The 20,296-nt window shown below is 34.8% G+C and overlaps 1 protein-coding gene across 16 annotated transcripts in view; it reads right to left on the bottom strand.

Moving 5' to 3' along the window:
- The window catches only part of LOC147834501 (uncharacterized), a 382,782-nt gene that overhangs the window by 349,337 nt on the left and 13,149 nt on the right, over nucleotides 1-20,296 (bottom strand). For 15 of the 16 annotated variants that reach the window (XR_015504250.2, XR_015504242.2, XR_015504251.2 and 12 more), the window contains exon 2: nucleotides 13,678-13,790. The exons of the other annotated variant lie outside the window; for it this stretch is intronic. Coding sequence is in view for 3 of the 15 variants with exons in the window: in XM_087276538.2 (XP_087132664.1) it covers nucleotides 13,678-13,770 (93 nt within the window). In the remaining 12 variants the exon portion in view is untranslated. The remainder of the gene's footprint in view (nucleotides 1-13,677; nucleotides 13,791-20,296) is intronic. 16 annotated transcript variants of the gene reach the window in all.

Genomic DNA, 20,296 nt, shown 5'->3' with positions numbered 1-20,296 from the left:
TGATAGATGTAAAACTACTGATTAATAATCATTTATATAGAAACACATTTTACATTTATATTGCAAAATATTCATATTTTTACAGGGCTTATTAAATAAAATTAAACACCTGTTACTTAAAAGGTAATAACCTCATATATAAACTAATACAATATTATATAAAGTAATATTTTCATTTAAAACTTGTAAAACTAAAACAAAAATTAGTACTTCATCATTAAGTTACTAAAAAGTCTATAATGAAGTAGACGTTCTTTGCACAGTTCACAAAGAATTATGATGAAGATTTTTGTTTTTATTATAGGAAAACATCTCACTAAACAGGCAGTTTTATTTTTTGGTTTACGGCTGACTTTTTTAACATATAGTTGTCTTGTGTAAAGGTGTCAGTGTGGTTTAGCTGTTTTTCAAGTAAATTACCCAGATACCAGTAAGTGTTATTTTTAAATAATTAATGCTCTTAAATTTCTTACAAAAACAAAGCGATAACAGAATTTTCTTTGACATTATTTCCATCTTGTACAAAAAGCATCTGAAAATCTGATAAAAAAAGAGTACAGTGTGGTGTAATGAGAGAAGTAATGAATGATATATAAAATGATGAAATATAAATCCACTGATTTATAATTATTTACAGTATATAAAAGCACATATTTTACATTAATAGCAAAATATTAATATTTTTACTGCTAAATAAAATTAAACACTCATGTCACTTAAAAGTTAATAACCTCTTATATAAAACAAATTTCAAATAATATTTCTCATTTTCATTTAAAACTTGTTTAACTAAAACAAAAAAATTCACTAAAAAGTCAAAGTTAAACTTGGCAAAGTTAAAAAGCTTTCCAGAATATTAATTGAGAAACGGCATCATTTCAAATGATAAAATCTGAATCAGACAGAGTTTATTGCCAAGTGTGCTAGTCTTGGTTATAGGAGCTTCCAGTACAAAAAGAACAAACAGTACAAACACATTGCAGACTACATTAAATAGAAAATAATACCATAATAAATAAAAATAGTAATAAAAAAATAGATAAAAATATATATATTTTTTAGACCGTGTTCAATGTGCGCATGTGGTATTAATGGGGCGTCAGCATCAGTGCTTCCCAATCACTTTGAATGGACTTTTGAATCAGCTACTGTCTGAGCTGGGAAATTTGCACAAAGCAGGGGTGGCCAACCCTGTTCCTGGAGAGCCACATTCCTGCAGATTTCAGTTGCTACCCATATCAAACACACCTGAACCAATAAGGGCCTGAATACCACATAATAATTACAGGCAGGTGTGTTTAATATGGGTTACAACTGAAATCTGCAGGAAGGTGGCTCTCCAGGAACAGGGTTGGCCACCCCTGCAAAAAGCAATCTGATTAGCTTATGCTTCCGTTGGGAATTGAAAAGTTGAGAAATTCCCAACGTCTGCAGCAAGCAAAGCTGCTGTAGCAGCGCCAATGGACCGACAACACTCATCAATTCTACTACTTTCAGAAGATAATTTTAGATTTTATCATATGAAAATGCAATGAAATTATGAAAATTGTAAAATTAAAGGCAATAGTGCAAAGATCTGGTCCCCTTGTCAGGTCAGGGTGCCCCAGTAGTCTTTAAAACGTGCACACGGCGCGGAGGCAAACTTAACTTACACAGGAAAAAACTGGACATTCATTTCATGTTTTAGTTAACTAATTCTTTAAATACAACTCTCTTGATCTCTAAAGGGAAAGAAAACGCAAAAGAAATTTGTCCTTAAATAATATTTAGCAGAGAGGCAACTGCCTGTCATTTTCACATTTGTTTTTCAGTTAGGGATTAGGTCTATTAGAGTAATCTAATAAAAAAAAAATTTATTGGACACTGTACAGCAGTCTACACTATAATTAATATTATAATTTATTATATTCATTATTATCAAAACTAAGCTATACAATTGATAAAACGCAAAACCCTTTTTAATGTTTGCTTTCATTTTGACATCGCTAACAGTTGTAATAAGAAACATCCCATTATGCAGCAGCAGTCTCAAGTTAGGACACTTAAAAATGACTTTGAGTTTAAAAGGTGATCAGCCTGCAAAGTCAAGTTTACAGTGTCATAAATTAAATAAGTTAGGTATAGTGCATAAGTAAAGGGCATTTGCCGCATCAACCTCTCATATGCGCTGCAGGTAGGCTGAATGATGATTTTTAAAAAACATGCAATAAAACTTTAAACATTTATGTTTTTTGAAGTAAAACGGAAAGAAATAAGGAGTAAAGTATGATTTAAACCACTGGTCTGGCGCTGAAGCCATGATCTTAGAGTCATACTTCATTGTTTGTAGCGAGAAGAAAAAACAGCTAAAAACCTGGCTGGGCAGACGGCGATAGCATGGATTTTCTGTTCTTCAATGGGAAAAGATCATAGACACGACATTGTGAAAGCGTTTATCATACAGTGCAGTTTGTGTTTGTGATCATTAATATTAACTAATATTAATTGTCACGGTGACCTTCACAGGTCTAGGTATGATAACATTGGATCAAAACATCACAATTTTACAGTATATTGATTACTGCTATAAAATATGCTATTATTAAATGTCTGGGTAAAAACAATTTTTTTCCCCCATTAAACACAATATATTTTATTATGAAGAACATTTAAGACATTTGATATAGATAGTCTTTTGTTGCTGGAGATGTTGCCCTAAAAAAAAAGTCTAACAACTTGACACTAAAAAAAAGAAAAACATATATACAGCAGAAATTGTAGAACACAAAAAAATAGCAGTTTTAAAACAGTGACTGTGACTTTTGCAAACCTCAAAACTGGTAATCGTCCTGTGTCTACTGATTTGATTACCTAATCTGCAGTGTGTCATGGGAGCTAATGGAGTTCCTTTGGCTGCTTTGCTTTGTCAAATCTTTGATATGGGAAAACATTTTTACAAACTCATAGATAAAATATTAAGGTGCTATATGAATATTTAAAAATTAAAGTTACAATAACATGAATCAGCAATAAAACAAACCTCAAAGTAGGTCTGTTTTAAGAACTTTTTAAAATAAGTTCCACTAAAGCTAAAATGATGGGATCTGGGGGATTTTAAGCACAATATTTAGAAGGCGACCTGGGGCATAGATAGTTATTTTTACAAATGTACTCCAAGCACAAACTTCATCTCATGTAAGCATATCTTTCTTGATGTGTAATCCTTTATAAATGAGCACCAGAGACCTGAAGGCACATTTAGTTCATTTACACAACAGCACTATCAACTAAAAACTTTTTCCACGTCATGTTCAGTTTAAACACATGAAAACGCAAACCAGTTTCAAAGCCACTTGCACCTCTGTAAATGATGCATTCGTTTTTTTTTTTTTTGTTTTTTTTTAAATCATGGACGTTTTGTGTGTTGACTTCACAAATGTTTTACCAAAAACTTTCTGTTTTTAGTAGATTATGACTGTATAAATGCATCCTTTAGAGTTCTTCAGGCAGCAGAACTACACATGCATAACATTCAGCTTTTCTTTAAAGCATTTAATAACTCAAAGAGCTCTTGGTACAGCAGATGAAAGGTATGCATATGCACAACGGGATAAATCTGAATTCTTCCCAGGTGAGACGGAGCTTTCAGATGTGAAGCTCACATTGAGGTTTAGCTATATGGAGAGAACTGAAAATACATCCCAGCGGTGGATCATGATGCATATGTGCCTATTTTAATGTACTTCATCGTCATAAACGTTGAAAAACACAATGGAAACACTGCTGTTTTTATAAAAGAAAGCTCAGAGCAGCTGGAAATAACTTTAGAGGAACTTATTATGCAGAAATCACTTTTATTGGGGGTTTAAACAGTTGGTGGCAGCAGTCTGAATATAACCAGCTTCTAATGGTAAAAAATGTATTCATCTTATGTTTTCTAATGACACTTTATAAAAATAGTCTGCAGAAACACTTTGATTGACATTCGCCCTGTGTACATGTCATCAAAGGGGAAAAGCCCCGCCTACTACTGATCATCTCTCCCTCATTAGCATAGAACATCAGTCTTGGTATGGAATCTGCTACTATGCTGACACATAGGCTGTTTTTTCAATATCCAGTCTTCAGCATTCTTTCGTCCTTGAGTAACGTCATCATCAACTGCCAAAGTTCAGTTCCAAAACAAGAAAGCAGGACGCTTGAAAGTTCCCGGAAGTGTTCTTGATATCAAGGATTCATCAATGCAGATTTAAAGTCCCAGAGGTCATTGCGGCTGAATAAAGGAGGTGGGAATCACACAATTTTATTTTCACATTTTTTAGAATTAATTTCTATTTTTTATTATTATCAAAGTTCAGAGATCTAACTTATTTGTCTCAGGAGTTTCCCTAACTGAGATGATCAAAAGTAAACATTAGCATAAAAATCTAAATAAAGGCATAAAAAAATTAAGGGTGTTTATTTGCTGAAATACATAAAGTTTTATTTGTATTGTGCAACATACACTCACCGGCCACTTTATTAGGTACACCTGTAAAATTGCTAAATAACGCAAATTTCTAATTAGCCAATCACATGGTAGCAACTCAATGAATTTAAAGACAACAGAGCATCATAATGGGGAAAGAAAGGTGACTTAAGTGACTTTGAACATAGCATGGTTGTTGGTGCCAGACGGACTAGTCAGAGTATTTCAGAAACTGCTAATCTACTGGGACTTTCACGCACAATCATCTCTAGGGTTTACAGTGAATGGCCTGAAAAAGAGAAAATATCCATTGAGCTGCAGTTCTGTGGGCGCAAATGCCTTTTTAATGCCAGGGGTCAGAGGAGAATGGTCAGACTGGTTTAAGCTGATAGAAAGGCAACAGTAACTCAAATGACCACTCGTTACAACTGAGATATGCAGAAGAGCATTTCTGAATGCACAACAGGTCCAACCTTGAGGCAGATGGGCTACAGCAGCAGAAAACCACACAAGATGCCACTCCTGTCAGCTAAGAACAAGAAACTGAGGCTACAATTCGCACAGGCTCAGCCAAATTGAACAATAGAAGATTGGAAAAACGTTGCCTGGTTTGATGAGTTTCTGCTGCCACATTCAGACGGTATGGTCAGAACTTGGCATCAACAACAAAAGCATTGATCCATCCTGACTTGTATCAACAGTTCACGCTAGTGGTTGTGGTGTTAATGTGTGGAGGATATTTTCTTGGCACACTTTGGAGCCATTAATACCAATGGAGCATCGTTTCAATGCCACAGCCTACCTGAGTATTGTTGCTGACCATGTCTAAGCATGAATCATTTCAGTCTGATTGCTTGAACATGACAAGGAGTTCACTGCACTCAAATGGCCTCCACAGTCAACAGATCTGAATCCAATAGAGCTTTTTTAAGGATATAGTGAAACATGAGATTTGCATCATGGATGTGCCGCCAACAAATCTGCAGCAACTGCGTGATGCTATCATGTCAATATGGATCAAAATCTCTGAGGAATATTTCCAGTACCTTGTTGAATCTAAGCCACAAAAGATTAGGGCAGTTCTGAAGGCAAAAGGGGGTCCAACCCAAAAATAGTAAGGTGTACCTAATAAAGCGGCCGGTAAAGGTCTTTTTGCATACTATATATTGTGATAGGATAAAAACGATACATCGTTGTATGACTGCTGTAAAGTTGAAATCATCTTTTTTTTTTTTTTAAAGTGAAGTTCATGTGACCATTTGGAAGAACGCATCCTCTCAATTCTCACAGGACGCATTGTCTGTTCTCGCAGTCTCCTAAGTTCAGTCTTTCAAGGTAAGAATCCATTGTTGTCATTCTTGGAATTGAGAAACAGCTGAAGGCATTTGTAGCTCCGCCCTCTTTTGAAAAAAGGTCTGGGAGCACAATCTAATTTGAATTTAAAGTGACAGTCACCAAAATGGCACAATTAGGATCAAAGCATAAAAGAGTCAGAATCAAAAAGTTTAAAATAATATTCGTGGGGTATTTTGAGCTGCAGAAACTTGACATACACACTCATTAGGGAATTATTTTACATCTTGTAAAAAGAGGCATAATTTGTCCCCTTTAAGACACTTTTATATCTGCCTAACCCAGCAAAATACACATTTTATACTGTGTCTGAACATTAAGCCTCCATAAAATACAGTGAAATTACTCTATATCACGGAGTTGATTAAAAATGTACCATTGAGAATGCAATCAAAGTATGTGATAGATAAAATACAGAAATATTTAAATTGACTTCAGGGTAAATACAACCCATTAAATTGGATTTTCACAATGAAATGCACAGTGAATAGACTGTTTTCAATCATCAGGATTAGTGTCGTGACAAAGCTTAGGCTGTCAATATCATAATGAGATACATATGATTTAAAAAATGATTTACTGTAAGCCTTTCCTCTGGCAACGAAAGAACTAACAAACAACAGATGCAACTCATTTGTTGCATCTGTGTTGCTCTCCAGTCCAAACTGACTTTGTCCAACTACACAGACAGCGATGGACGCTCCGCTGACCACCGCCTGATCAGTCCAGCTGACAGACACTACAGTAAATAACACACTAACTCGTTTATTAAAAAACATGCTCTCACTCCCTGTTCACCACAGAGTGCATCAGTGTGAGTTCAAAAATATTCACATAAAGTGTTGTCCTAGCAAATACACTTACTTGCATTAGCAAAAACTAAAACATATTATATTGACGTATTAACAGCTGAAGAATGAACAACATTAGCCTCTTTCACACATACAGACCTTTCCGGAAAATTACCGGCAATTTTCCGGAAAGGTCTGTATGTGTGAACAGGCCCTTTTTGAAAATACCGGTAAATTCGTTCTGGCTATTTTCCGGAAAGAGAAGTTGTAACATTACCGGTAATTTGCCAGAATGCTGCACTGTGTGAATGCAGAAGGAAGATTGCCGTAATAAGCGCGTCCACGTCTAGAACGTGCTGACGTGAGACACCTGCTTTAGCCAATCAGAACAGTCAGACGCATTCACGTGCGCGCGGTTCATGAGAATAAAAGCCTTTGAATATTTTTTCCAGACACATTTAGCTGCTAGATGTTAGTCAGATAATGTTTCTATGTTCCTTCTTAATGCCAACTGTGTAAATACTCATCGATGAGATGCTTATGATAAGCCGTTGTTTGTTTACCTTCAAGCTTTGCGTGTGCCTGTGGAACAGCCTGTGAGCACCGGCACACGCACATATTATGAACATCTCGACATGAGAAAGTGATCCTGCGAAAGTTGTTCACAATATTGATCATCCACAGAGTTTGTAATTTAGTCAAATGTTTACAAATACAAGCGCAGCCGTTTAAAGCTCATTTGTGGTGAATGATGTCAGAATTTACCGGTATTTTGGAATGGATGTGTGAATGCTCTTTTCCGGAAAATTTCCTCAACGTCCTCGCCTGTGTGAACAGCGCTTTTTTCAATATACCGGTAAAGTCTTTCCGGAAATTTTCCGGATATTTACCGGTATCACTGTGTGAAAGGGGCTATTGACAACATACGTTCAGCAAAAAGCTACACAATAGCCCCTTTCACACATACAGACCTTTCCGGAAAATTGCCGGCAATTTTCCGGAAAGGTTGTATGTGTGAACAGGTCCTTTTTGAAAATACCGGTAAATTCGTTCTGGCTATTTTCCGGAAAGAGAAGTTGTAACATTACCGGCAATTTGCCGGAATGCTGCGCTGTGTGAATGCAGAAGGAAGATTCCCGTAATAAGCGCGTGCACGTCTAGAACGTGCTGACGTGAGACGTCTGCTTTAGCCAATCACAACAGTCAGACGCATTTACGTCATTTACGTTTGAATATTTTTCCAGACACATTTAGCTGCTAGAAGTTAGTCAGATCACGTTTATATGTTCTTCTTAATGCCAACTGTGTAAATAATCATCGATGAGATGCTTATGATAAGCCGCTGTTTGTTTACGTTCATGTGCCTGTGAAACAGCCTGTGAGCGCCTGCACACGCACATATTATGAACATCTCGACATGCGAAAGTGATCCTGAGAAAGTTGTTCACAATATTGATCATCCACAGAGTTTGTAATTTAGTCAAATGTTTACAAATACAAGCGCAGCCGTTTAAAGCTCATTTGTGGTGAATGATGTCAGAATTTACCGGTATTTTGGAATGGATGTGTGAATGCTCTTTTCCGGAAAATTTCCGTAACGTCCTCGCCTGTGTGAACAGCGCTTTTTTGAATATACCGGTAAAGTCGTTCCGGAAATTTTCCGGATATTTACCGGTATCACTGTGTGAAAGGGGCTAATGAAATAGCTTTCCTTACTAGAATATAGTTAGTTAGCTTTACTCTGTGATTTAAAATACATACTTCTTACAAGGTTTTTGTACAATTACAGTAACTTGCAGGTTGAAAATAATTTACTCAATCGTTTAAGTGACTCAACGGCAAGTAACAACAAAGGATGCAATGACGTTATTACACCAGTGAGAGGCAGCAGTGCACTCAAGTGCACCTAATGCGTGGGAAAAATAAAGAATTGTTTCATTGTTGCATTTGGGATGACACTACATTCAAATAATATGCTGTCGAGTGTGTAAGTGCATAAATGCATAAGTGCATAAGTGCGATGTGTAACATTTGGGACACAGCACATGCCAAGCCAGCAGATGACAAGTCGAAAATAATTAGCTAAAAATCTGTAACATCTAATGCTAACGCCAGTACGTGAGGAAAGAGACCAGAAGCCATTTTGTTTTAATGGAAGTAAATGGAGGAGAGGCGTCACTTTTCGTAATAAACTTTGAGGAAATAACTTTTACGCTCAACAACACCTTCATGGAGAATCAAGTGTATATTCCACAATTTATGTTTAAATTAGACGTGTAACGGATCATGGTTGATCCGTGATCCATATGGATTACAACCCACAGTTCGGATCGCATGCGCCCACAAAATAATACCTTTTTTAAAATTGTAGGTTAATCAAACATTTATAACAGTACCAGAAAGATTGCCTCCCGCGTCATTCAAATTACGTGTATGAAAGCATTTTGTCTTCCGTGTAAATTATAATAATGACGAAAAAAGTTGTGGTGGGACCTACCTGATGTTTTCTAAGGTTAGTATTAGTGTTTTCTGTCACTGTTTGTTTAGCCTACATTAATGCATTCAGTTTAAAGCTGCACAATTAAACATTAAAGGATCGTGATCGTGAATTCAAACCCGAAAAACATGAATAATGAATGATGATGATTTGCACGTTTATTAATCCTTCGAAGTGCTGCATTCAAATCTGTGTTTGATCGAGAGGGATTCATTTTTTACACTTTTTCAGTCAGTTACAAACAATTAAATAACACAGAAATACTGGGATAACAGTTTATAGTTCAGGTATAAACACTGATGTTTATGGTAAAGATTAAAATCGCCATTTAATGGAACTTGATGCTTGTGAAGGTTGTAGAAATTACAAGCAATGGGGGGCGACAAACCACCATCAAAGTCACTGAATTTGTTTTCAAAAATGATCCACCTATAATAAAACAAAGTTTTATGTGTGAATTGTCGAATCATTAATTGAAAATAAATATGATATATTGTACAAGATGTTCTATATTTAGCATAATCAGCAACAGCAGCAAAGATCATTTTTCGTTTTTAATATTTTCCTTTTTTTCAGCTGGTTCTTTCTAGATTTTTATTTTTAGTGAAATCAAAGGTTCCAAGTTCTGTTTGTTAAAACCAATGGTTTTTGCAGTAATATTTTTGTATAAATGGAAAGCAGATTACATTGGTCTCCTCCCTTTTTGCCGCTGAGAAAAATCTGATCCTTGACTCAAAAACCATAGTGTGATGCGATCTGTGAGATTTGTGATCTGTTACACCACTAGTTTAAATGTTATTTACTAAATTGGTAAAGCTGCTTGTTGAGGACCTATTAGTATAAGCTAAAAGACTTTACAAATCCAAGAAAAATGGTGTATTTAAAGGGATATTTCACCCAAAACTGACCCAAAATTCTGTCACCATTTAATTCTCCACTTGTTCGAAATATATTTGAGTTACTTTCTTCTAACGAACAAAAAAAAAAGATGTTTTGGAAAAAATACAGAAGAAGCCATTGGTAGCTAATGGTTTTCGTAGTATTTTTAGTAGTTGTTTTCCAAGCAACATAATGCTTTTAAGTGAGTTAAACTTTAAGGTTTTAATCACTGAAAATGTTCCTTCTCCATTAACACAATCTTGTCTCATTGAAAAGAAAAATCCAAACATTAGCAGGATGCAATCAAGATAAAAGAGAGCCAGTAGCATTTCCCAATCAATCCTGGTGTAACACGTATTCGGTAAGTAATTTTCATAAGTGTTTGTGCCTCAATGTGAAGAGATTTTTACTTTGTAGATTAACTTTGGATTTAAATGCTTAGGAAAGTTCGGATGGGTGCTTAAACATGTCCAAATAATTGAGATTGTGAAATTATAATACAGCAAGTATGCCATAAAGAAATAAGCCTTTCACTGCATGTGTGACTAGTTTTGCATATGCACATTTATTCAAATCAGCGCCCGAAGTGTGATCTACCTACTGTGCCAGCTGAGATCCTCCCAACATTTATTCTTGATCCCTCAAGACATCTTTCAGAATTTTTACACTCTTACACTCTCACTGGGGAGCTTTAAAAAAGATTTTTTTTTCTGTAAAGCAGTTTTATTGTGAAAAGCAGCATGCACAAAATGACTTAAGCGGCAACTTGTGTTTTAGTAACCACACACGTTTCCATTTCTCATACGCAAATCAGATAAAAGATAAGCATTATGGGCTTCGGCTTTGTGATGCCTTTCCCCACTGATGTTGGTGTGCTTTTTGAACTCGTGTACAGCAGAATTGATAAGAGCAATGAGATTATGCTTATGAGCTTAATTAGAAAGATGGTATCTAATTTCTCATGCAAATACCATTACAGGAAATCATGAGCTGAAGGGAGAAGGGGCTTTATGCATGAATGCAGAGAGGCTACATAACATATCCCGCTCTCACATCCAAGAAATTACAAGCTGAAATATACAATTATTTCTAAATTAATAGACATGTTTATTTGCCATGGTTTGTGATGGGAGAGACTCGCCACCATCAGATCAATCCCAAATAAACAAAGATGGAGTACTTGCAAAGGCACTTGAATGTTTAATGACAAAATAATATGATTAATACAAAACCATGATTTTTTCAATGAGTCATCGTTGTTATTGTTTATTAAAGATAAAGCTATTCAAAACACGTGATTTAACTTATAAAAAGGCAAGAGTGTGTGTGTGTGTGCGTGTGTGTGTGTGTGTGTGTGTGTATTTATATATGTGTGTATATGTGTGTTTGTATAATATATTATAATACACACACACACACACACACACACACACACACACACACATTGATTAAATATATTAAGGGTGTAACGATACGTGTATTCGTATTGAACCGTTCGGTACCAGACTTTCGGTTTGGTACGCATTACAAACCGAACAATTTAATTCAGACTAACATCTAAAAAGATAAAAGGGAATAAGTACAAAATATAATGTTTTCAGTGCAACAACGATCAACAACTACAACATCCCAAATGACGTGGCAGACAATATTGCTGCCTTCTCCGCTGTCATTTTAAACAGTAGACCATCGCTTTTGAACTCAGAATATCACTTTATTAAAGCATGCACTCATTAGCAATCTTGCTAGCTTCTGTGTCAGACACAAAAGAGCCAACCTCCAAACACTACTCCGGGCACGCGCTACACTAGCTCGCAAAATGGCTAGTAACGTTAATGTAATCGCAGACATCCCAAGTCTCAAGGAGACTCCTGGATGCCCGCAAACAAATGATAATCTTCTGAAAATCGCCACTCAGGTGCATAGATCTTTAGATACGTCGCGCACTTGTCTGCAAGAACGAAAACAGGAGACTCATTAAAAAACAGATGGCCAACCAAAAAGTAACTCGGGGTTATACAAAGAGCGGCCAACACAAAATACATACATTCCTGATATGCAAGTCCCATCTCACACTCAATACACTACAATTACTATGGTATAAATACAGCACTACAACATACAAAAGAGAGAGATTGACTTAGAAAGTCAATTACCAGTTTTATAATGATTTGATTAGCTGTAATTTAAAATTATGCTGGGTTTTTCCTTCTCTAAGGGCTTTGTATGTGGCCTCTGTCACCATCTTGTGGAAGGACAAAGTCAACCGTCTTTGGTCTGCTCAATGTCTTTCAGAAATTCTAAATATTTTAAATAGGCACTATCCTTATAAATAAACTGCATAGTTGCAATCTCAACAACTACATTCTCAACTGAAAAAGCTACAAAAGTACATTATGTTGTCCAACAGCTGTAATAGTTGTCAATCTGTAAAATTCAATTTAATAAACATTTATGATACATTTAAGTTGAAGTAATAAAAGTAAATAAATTCATGCTTAATAGAAATACGACATAAAATAATAAAAGATCTAAACGATTCTAGCTTTAAATACGAAATACTAAAAAAACACTGATTTATAAAAAATAATACTAATGCACAGTTAATCCTTAAAGGGACAGTTCAGTCCACAATGACAATTTGCCATCAATATCACTAGATATTTTGAAGAATCCTGCTGCTGGCACCCATTTACTTCCATAGAACTTTCACCTATTTACTTCCATGTGTATTTTATTTCATAGTATCCCACTAAGAATGTCTATGCAAACGACATTCTTCCAAATGGCTGGTTCAGGTGTGTCTAATTGGGGTTGGAGCTGAAATATGCTGGACACCGGCCCTGATATAAATGCACAAAATGACAGTAAGCTATTTAGACATACACAGCACAATTTTTCAACAGAAGACTGAAGGTGCCACAAAACCTTCAAAGATCACCCTACGCCAACAGCGTGGCCTGCCAGGCGCTGTTCTGCTGCAGCATTACAGATAAAAGTCATCTAAACACAGTTTCACCAAAGAACTTTTAAAGCAACCAGAGGCATCACCTCTGGCTAAACTGCACTGGCTTCGCATCTTATAAACCGCCTCATGAAACTTTCATATGTTACAAATAATCATCACAATTACATATATTTGATCTTTTGCTCCATGCACACGCCTGCTCCCTGAGGTTTCCTCAAACAAAACTAACCCCAGTTTTCTAGATCACTGGTCTCGTCGACTCATCCACTTCAGTGGAGGAAAAAGCAGATCTTTTGCAAAGAGGACAAGAAAAGAAGATACAGAGTGTTAAGGGAGCTCTGCATGATCTCTGGCAAATAAACACACTTCTGTTAGCTATTTTTAGTCTGTGTGAATAAGACAAAAAAGAGAGAACAGAAAGAAGATAGTGAGTAAGTGTCTCAGACATAGAAAGGCACAAGAGAAATGAAGTGACAAAGACTAGATGATTTATTTGTCCCTGGATCCTTGTTGAAAACTAAAGGTGACAGAGCTTTTTCAGTCACTGCCCCATGTCTATGGAACCAGTTTCCGCTAGATTGGCACCTTGCACCTTCCATTACTATTTTTAAATCAAGGTTGAAAACACATCTTTTCACTTCAGCAATTTAATTGTATCGTCTTTGGTCTTTTATTGTTTGTTTTGTTGGCTTTGATTTTTACCATTTTAGATACCTTTGCTATATAAATAAATGTTACTTACTTTTACTATGATCATGTCGAATTGAACGTATTCTTTCACGTAAGAGTGGACACATCCATCAGAACCCCTTTGGCTTGAGACTTCGTTTTTCATTCAATTCTGTTGATTTTTAGCTGTAAAAAAATAAATAAATACACTGAAGAAAATTCTTGTTAAATTAACAGTTAGTTACCGGCAACAATTATCCAGTAGTTGCTGTATTTCATAAAACAGTCAAATTACTGTAATAAGAATTACAATAGTATTACATCTACTGTAATCTACTGTTCATTATTCTACTGTTTTTTTTACTGTAACACTAATTACGATAGTGATACATATTCTGAAAACCTGAAAAGTATTTTACTGTACATTTTTACCATGCAGAACTACAGTATTTTAATGCTACTTTTAATTTTACTGTATAGTATTTAACAGTTATCAAATGTTATTTTATTTTATTAATTAGTGCCATTTTATAATGAGTAAAATATGTTTAACAAATTGCACAAGTTTTATTTTATTGGTTTAAGGCAGGGGTCACCAATCTCGGTCCTGGAGGGCCAGTGTCCCTGCAGGGTTTAGCTCCAACTTGCCTCAACACATATATATATATATATATATATATATATATATATATATATATATATATATATATATATATATATATATACACTTATATATATATAAAGATATAGTCATTAATAAAATAAATCAAGTTATACATATTAATAAAACGTATACAATCTGCACCCTCAAAATGAAAGTACAAAGACTGCCACCTAGTGGTGCAAAGAGAAAACTTATTGATTTGAACTTTTTAGATCGCTTTAGTACAAATTGTGTATAATAGAAATGCACAATATGTGACTTTTTTTAAAGCAATAATATATTTAGGCAGTCATAAACATGTTTTGATAGTTAATATGCCAGTGATTTGATGTTTCACAAAAGTTGCAGACGCCTTTACCAATATGAAAATGCTTTTCATATTACACCGATTAAAAAATGCCTTCTATAATAAAGAAAATCTTTTCTAAATGTAGAACTAAATACATTGATTTGCATTATAATACATGATGAATACTCTTGACACATGAAAGTGTAAAGCCTGCAGCTCACAATAAATGTGGAAGGTTATTGCGTGTCATACTTTACTGCTAATTTGATGTAATTTTGCTCACATGGATAATCGAATATTAGTCAGATGGTGTCATTACGCTGCTGTGCCATCAGGCAATCATTGCATTGCTGATCATGATTTCGAGGATCGATAGATCTGTCCTTAACAACACACACAGTGTGTTGTTTAAAGAACCAAAACTTGTTTAAAGAACCAAATTAGCGAGAGATCAGTTATCAAGATTAAAAGATCCAGGATCTGCCAAATAATCTTAGATCATTTAAGCGAGGTACGAAGAACGGACCCCTAGTAGGAGCTTGATTAGCTTGTTCAGGTGTGTTTGATTAGGGTTGGAGCTCAAATCTGCAGGACACCGGCCCTCCAGGAACAAGTTTGGTGACCACTGGTTTAAGGAATACAAGATAAAAATAAAAATAATTTCAGGATTTTTGAAATACAACAGGTATAACATTTTAACATGTGTACAGACTACTACACTACGACATTTAAACTTGATTATATTTTAGAACACAGAAAGTAATTGAGGGTCTTCATAATTAAAAGATTTCATTTTATATAAGCTTTCATCACAACGAACGAACAATCACACTGTTAATGAATTGTGTAAATTACACAGTATTTAACTGTAATATGAACTGTATGTTACTGTAGGACAGTTATGCGGTATACTACTGTATTTTAAAGTTGCATAGTTAAGATTACAGTATATTACTGTAAAAATATACAGCAAGATAAATGGTGATGTAAACGTAAATACAGTAAAAACAGAAACACTGCGAGTAAGTTACTGTAATGTCTGTTAACAGTGCACATGCGTTGACTGCATGTTGCTTTGAATCAAATAAAATGACTAAAAGCACATTATTCATATCATACATGAAATAAATTGTTCATAGGCCTGTATTTGACAAAAGAACAAAAGTCATCAGTTTATGCATGTGCACTAAATGAGAGCTGATCTCTAAAGCAGATGCAGGAAGGCTGTATTTGAATAAGGTCTTTTTGTCACACACAAACCCTTAATCTGTCTGATTCGCCCCTTTTCATTTCTAAATTTCATTTTTGCATTGATTTGCAAAATTCAGTTCTCAGTGTACCTAATACTAAAGTATTACAATAGTACTTTTCAATTTTCCATCACTACCTTCTGAGGAGAATAAATTTGTAGTGATCAATGGTAAAATCAGGAACCCAACAACTGTGGAAATTTTAAGTCTCATTAAGTTTTACAATGGAACAAATGCCATTTTGGAGTTGGTTAAAGTAATGCTTTAACCCAAGGATTGTTCTGTTCAGGATTATCATTTCATAACAGGAATGAAAGTCACTGTTCGTTCATCACAGAATGAACCATTTGTATTTTGTTCTCCCCATGGGAAACCATTGACCAACTTAGAACTGATACAACAAGTCAATGATCAGCCTCATCTGGTTTGTGTAATCATTTAGTTATGATCATGAAATCACAAAACATTTTAGATTATCAAGTGGACACAAAATGGACCAAATCCACTACAAATACACGTACATAACGCTATTTTATACACAAACCTGTTTATTAATGTATACATATGAATGCTTAGGTCAAGGTCAACATAGTTATGTTCGGTCTTTATGTTTTCAGCACAATGCTTCAGTTAATCTGCAATCGATTTGAATAAGTGTAACCAGAAGTGAGTGCCTCCCTTAACAACTTCATCTTCAAAAGATTCACTTCTGCATGATCCAAATTGTCCAGATTGCACAAAGCTTCAAGACCTCAACCTCCAGAAATACATCTACTTCAAACCACTAAAGTAGAAGTAAAGATGCCACTTTATAAAGCCTCTTTTCCAAGACCTTGGTAAAGTGCATTTCAGTGGAATATATTCTAATTTTCATTAGATGCCTGTACCTAATAACAGCAGCCTTATCCTAAGTTTACCTTATTAGATTTATCTTTAGAGAAGATAGCAGAGTAACTCATCACACAACCTCCAACTGAATCACATTCAGTATTCATTCTTATGCCTTTCATTTATTGTCCCTTTAGTTGTTAGTTATTCTTGTTTAATCTTTTGTTAATGAAACTTAATTTAATACAATCATGTCTTCCTTGTGTTGACAATGGAGTAAGAGGCAAAAAAATCTCACAAATCCTTTGTTATTGGCCAAATGATAAACTCCTTCAGATTTATATATTTGACCAATCACTGATTGTTAATTATAGTGGTGAAATTCTGTGACTGGTGGCCCGAAGGAAAAGGAGCAATAATGTATTAATGCACACACTCACCTTATCAAATCAAATCAAATCACTTTTATTGACACATCAGCAGCAGTACATGTGCTATGATGAGTAAAAAGCTTAGGTGCAGGCTCCAGACAGTACAAAATACAGATAGTACAAATACAACGTGCAAAATACAAACAGTGCAAATACAATGACAGTGCAAAATACAACAATATACAACAGCATAAACTGTGCCAGAAATACCTTGAGACGGCATATTTTCATTACATTAAAATTATTATTTACATTAAAACATGTTTACAGAAGATGCAAGAAATACACTGTTTAAAATTATTATTTTACAGGATACGTATACAAGGGTTATTTATTGCGACTTTTTAATAAAAACACAGTCAGTGTTGATTTCAGGCAACGTGTGTTTTAATTTCAGTTGTTCAATGTTGATGTTCACTAAATAATCAGATAGTAGATAGTGTGTGTATCCTTCAATTATTTTTAAATCAAATAATGCACCCTACATTCAGAAATCTTTCACATGTAATAAGTGAGCATATTTACTGTACAAAACTTGTCAGTTGTTATTGAACTATGAGGGCAAAAAAAATAAAATAAATAAAATAATCAATTAATCAAGATTTTGATTTTAGGTCAAATCGCCCAGCCCTAATGAAAAGAGACAACAACAAAAATTATTCGCTGCTTTTTATAGCCTTTAAATATGCCAAACGCTGTGAATTTGTGTTGTTCAAAAAGCACCTATGATGAAAATCATCTTTAGTAAGCGATTTGAACAGAACTGTGTGTAGGAATAGTAGGGCTGCTCGATTATGGGAAAAATCATAATCACGATTGTTTTGGTCATAATAGTAATCACGATTATTCAAAACGATTATCAGTGTAAGTCAAAATTATTTGTCCTCCAGTGAATTTATTTTTATATATAAATATTTCCCAAATTATGTTTAACAGAGGGTTTTTTTTTACAGTATTTCCTATAATATTTTTTTCTTCTGAAAGGCTTATTTGTTTTGTTTTAGCTAGAATAAAAGCAGGTTTGAATATTTTAAAATCTATTTTAATAGCTAAATATTATTAGCCCCTTTAAGCAATATATGTTTCATTGTCTGCAGAAGAATCTACTGTTATACAATGACTTGTCTATTTACCCAAATTAAGCCTTTAAATGTCACTTTAAGCTGAATACTAGTATCTTAAAAAACATCTAGTAAAATATAATGCACTGTCATCATAGCAAAGAAAAAGAAATCAGTTATTAGAAATGAGTTATTAAATCTGTTATATTTAAACTGTGCTTTAAGCATCTGTATTTTTGATTAATAATAAAAACAGTCGGCAGCAGCAGGAATATCGCACTCTGTCACTTTAAGAATAGTGCGGCTCTGATATGGTTTCTCTTTCTTGTGTCTTTTGATTCTCAACTTGTTAGTTTATTACACAAATGAGGGTTAATATGAATAATCACTAAACACCGCGTTCTGACACAAATGTGCATGTATTTGACCATTAAAGCGCTCACATTAAGATCGAGTTAGATGTGTGTGTGCTCTGCTGTCTGAGGCTAAGCGCGGCGCGCGCACAAACACACACACGCTACCTGTCCGAGGCCAAGCACAGCGCGCACACACACAACAGCACGTGCTTTTAGTCATTTTCACGTGGAACTGAGCTTTGCAGAGGCAAAGAGTTTTCACACGTGTACAACTGGAAAGGGGGCGGTACGTGATGTAATAATTTTTATCTCGATTAATGGCTTTTCATAATCGTTACAAGCCAAAATCAAAATCGAAATCGGATTTTCGATTAATTGCACAGCCCTAAGGTATAGTGTGTCTACAGTCATACAGTGGTTGATTGACAGCCATGTATGAAAATGACTCTGTTGTAACACATATAATCATATCAACAAGACAGGATCTGCGCAAAGAAACTGGCATTAAAAGATCTGTTCAGCTCTCTGTGATCATCAAATGAGATCAAGATGAGTTTTACAAGTTTAAAAGATTTTTAAAACAGTGCATGTTTGTAATAAATTACAGCGATTTAACCATCTTTACTACATCACCAGCCGCATGTCAGTACAATTATAAAAGAAGATGATTCAATACCGATTTGTGGACGTAAATAAGGTTTATTTTGTACATTAACATAACAGATATCTAAAAAGCAGTGGATATTAACAGTTTTTACATTTGCCTTGCAAAAACAGTGGAAAGTTTAATGCGCACGATGTGTGCACGAACTTTGTAATGACATTGTGTGTGACTCTTTGTTGCAGAAAGGCTTGAATTACCTCCACAACAAAGACATCAAATAATCATTGGGAAAGTTCTTACTGTGGTATTTCTCACTAATGTTACGTGAGATCTGCTTCCTTCATATCTGTCACTGTGCTGTTTATCTGATGCAGCATAGGTGGAGATTGAGGCACACGCTGACAGGCACTTGAGAACAGTGGGTGGAGAGAACCAGCATTAAAGGCACAGGCAAGTAAACAGCTACACTGTGTTCAGAGCAGAAAAATCTAATGTTCTGAAAGGTATATTAAATAATCTGATAATAAATATAATTATAAATATAGATTATAATAAATAATCTGATAATAATTTAAAAAATCTGTGCTTTGAGCTGAAACTTTACAGACACATTCTGAACACACAAAAGATTTATATTACCCCTTGAAAAAAGGAGAATGGGAAAGGAGGCAAAAAGGAAGCAAGGGAATGTATATATTAGTGTGTGTGTGTGTGTGTGTGTGTGTGTGTGTGTGTGTGTGTGTGTGTGTGTGTGTGTGTGTGTGTATATATATATATATATATATATATATATATATATATATATAGATATAGATATATATATAAACATCACAATTCAAAGTGATTTCAAACAGATCTCGAAGTGTTTAAAAGTGGACAAGCTTAACTGTTTTAGACCCCATTATATCAATTAAAACCCAAAGAAAAAAATCCAGGTGAAAACAGGGCCTTTAGAAGCCATCTTCAGTAGATCTCATTAACGCAGAGAGGTATCCAAATTAGCCTAATTGAGTTTCAGTTATCTTCTAGAGATATTGCTCATCTGCTATGTGCATTAGTATTATTATTTCATTCTCAAGCTGCAAAACAAACAAACAAGCTGAAAACAAAGAAAGCGCAAAATGACAATGACACATGGAAGAGAATGGGGAGAAGAGAGACAAAGGTTGAGGGAAGAGAGAATGAGAGAGAAAGACACTGGAAGAAACA

This window comes from Danio rerio, chromosome 12, assembly GCF_052040795.2.
Source record: "Danio rerio strain M-AB ecotype USA chromosome 12, GRCz13ab, whole genome shotgun sequence".
Taxonomy (NCBI): domain Eukaryota; kingdom Metazoa; phylum Chordata; class Actinopteri; order Cypriniformes; family Danionidae; genus Danio; species Danio rerio.
This window is presented reverse-complemented; position numbering and strand designations above follow the sequence as displayed.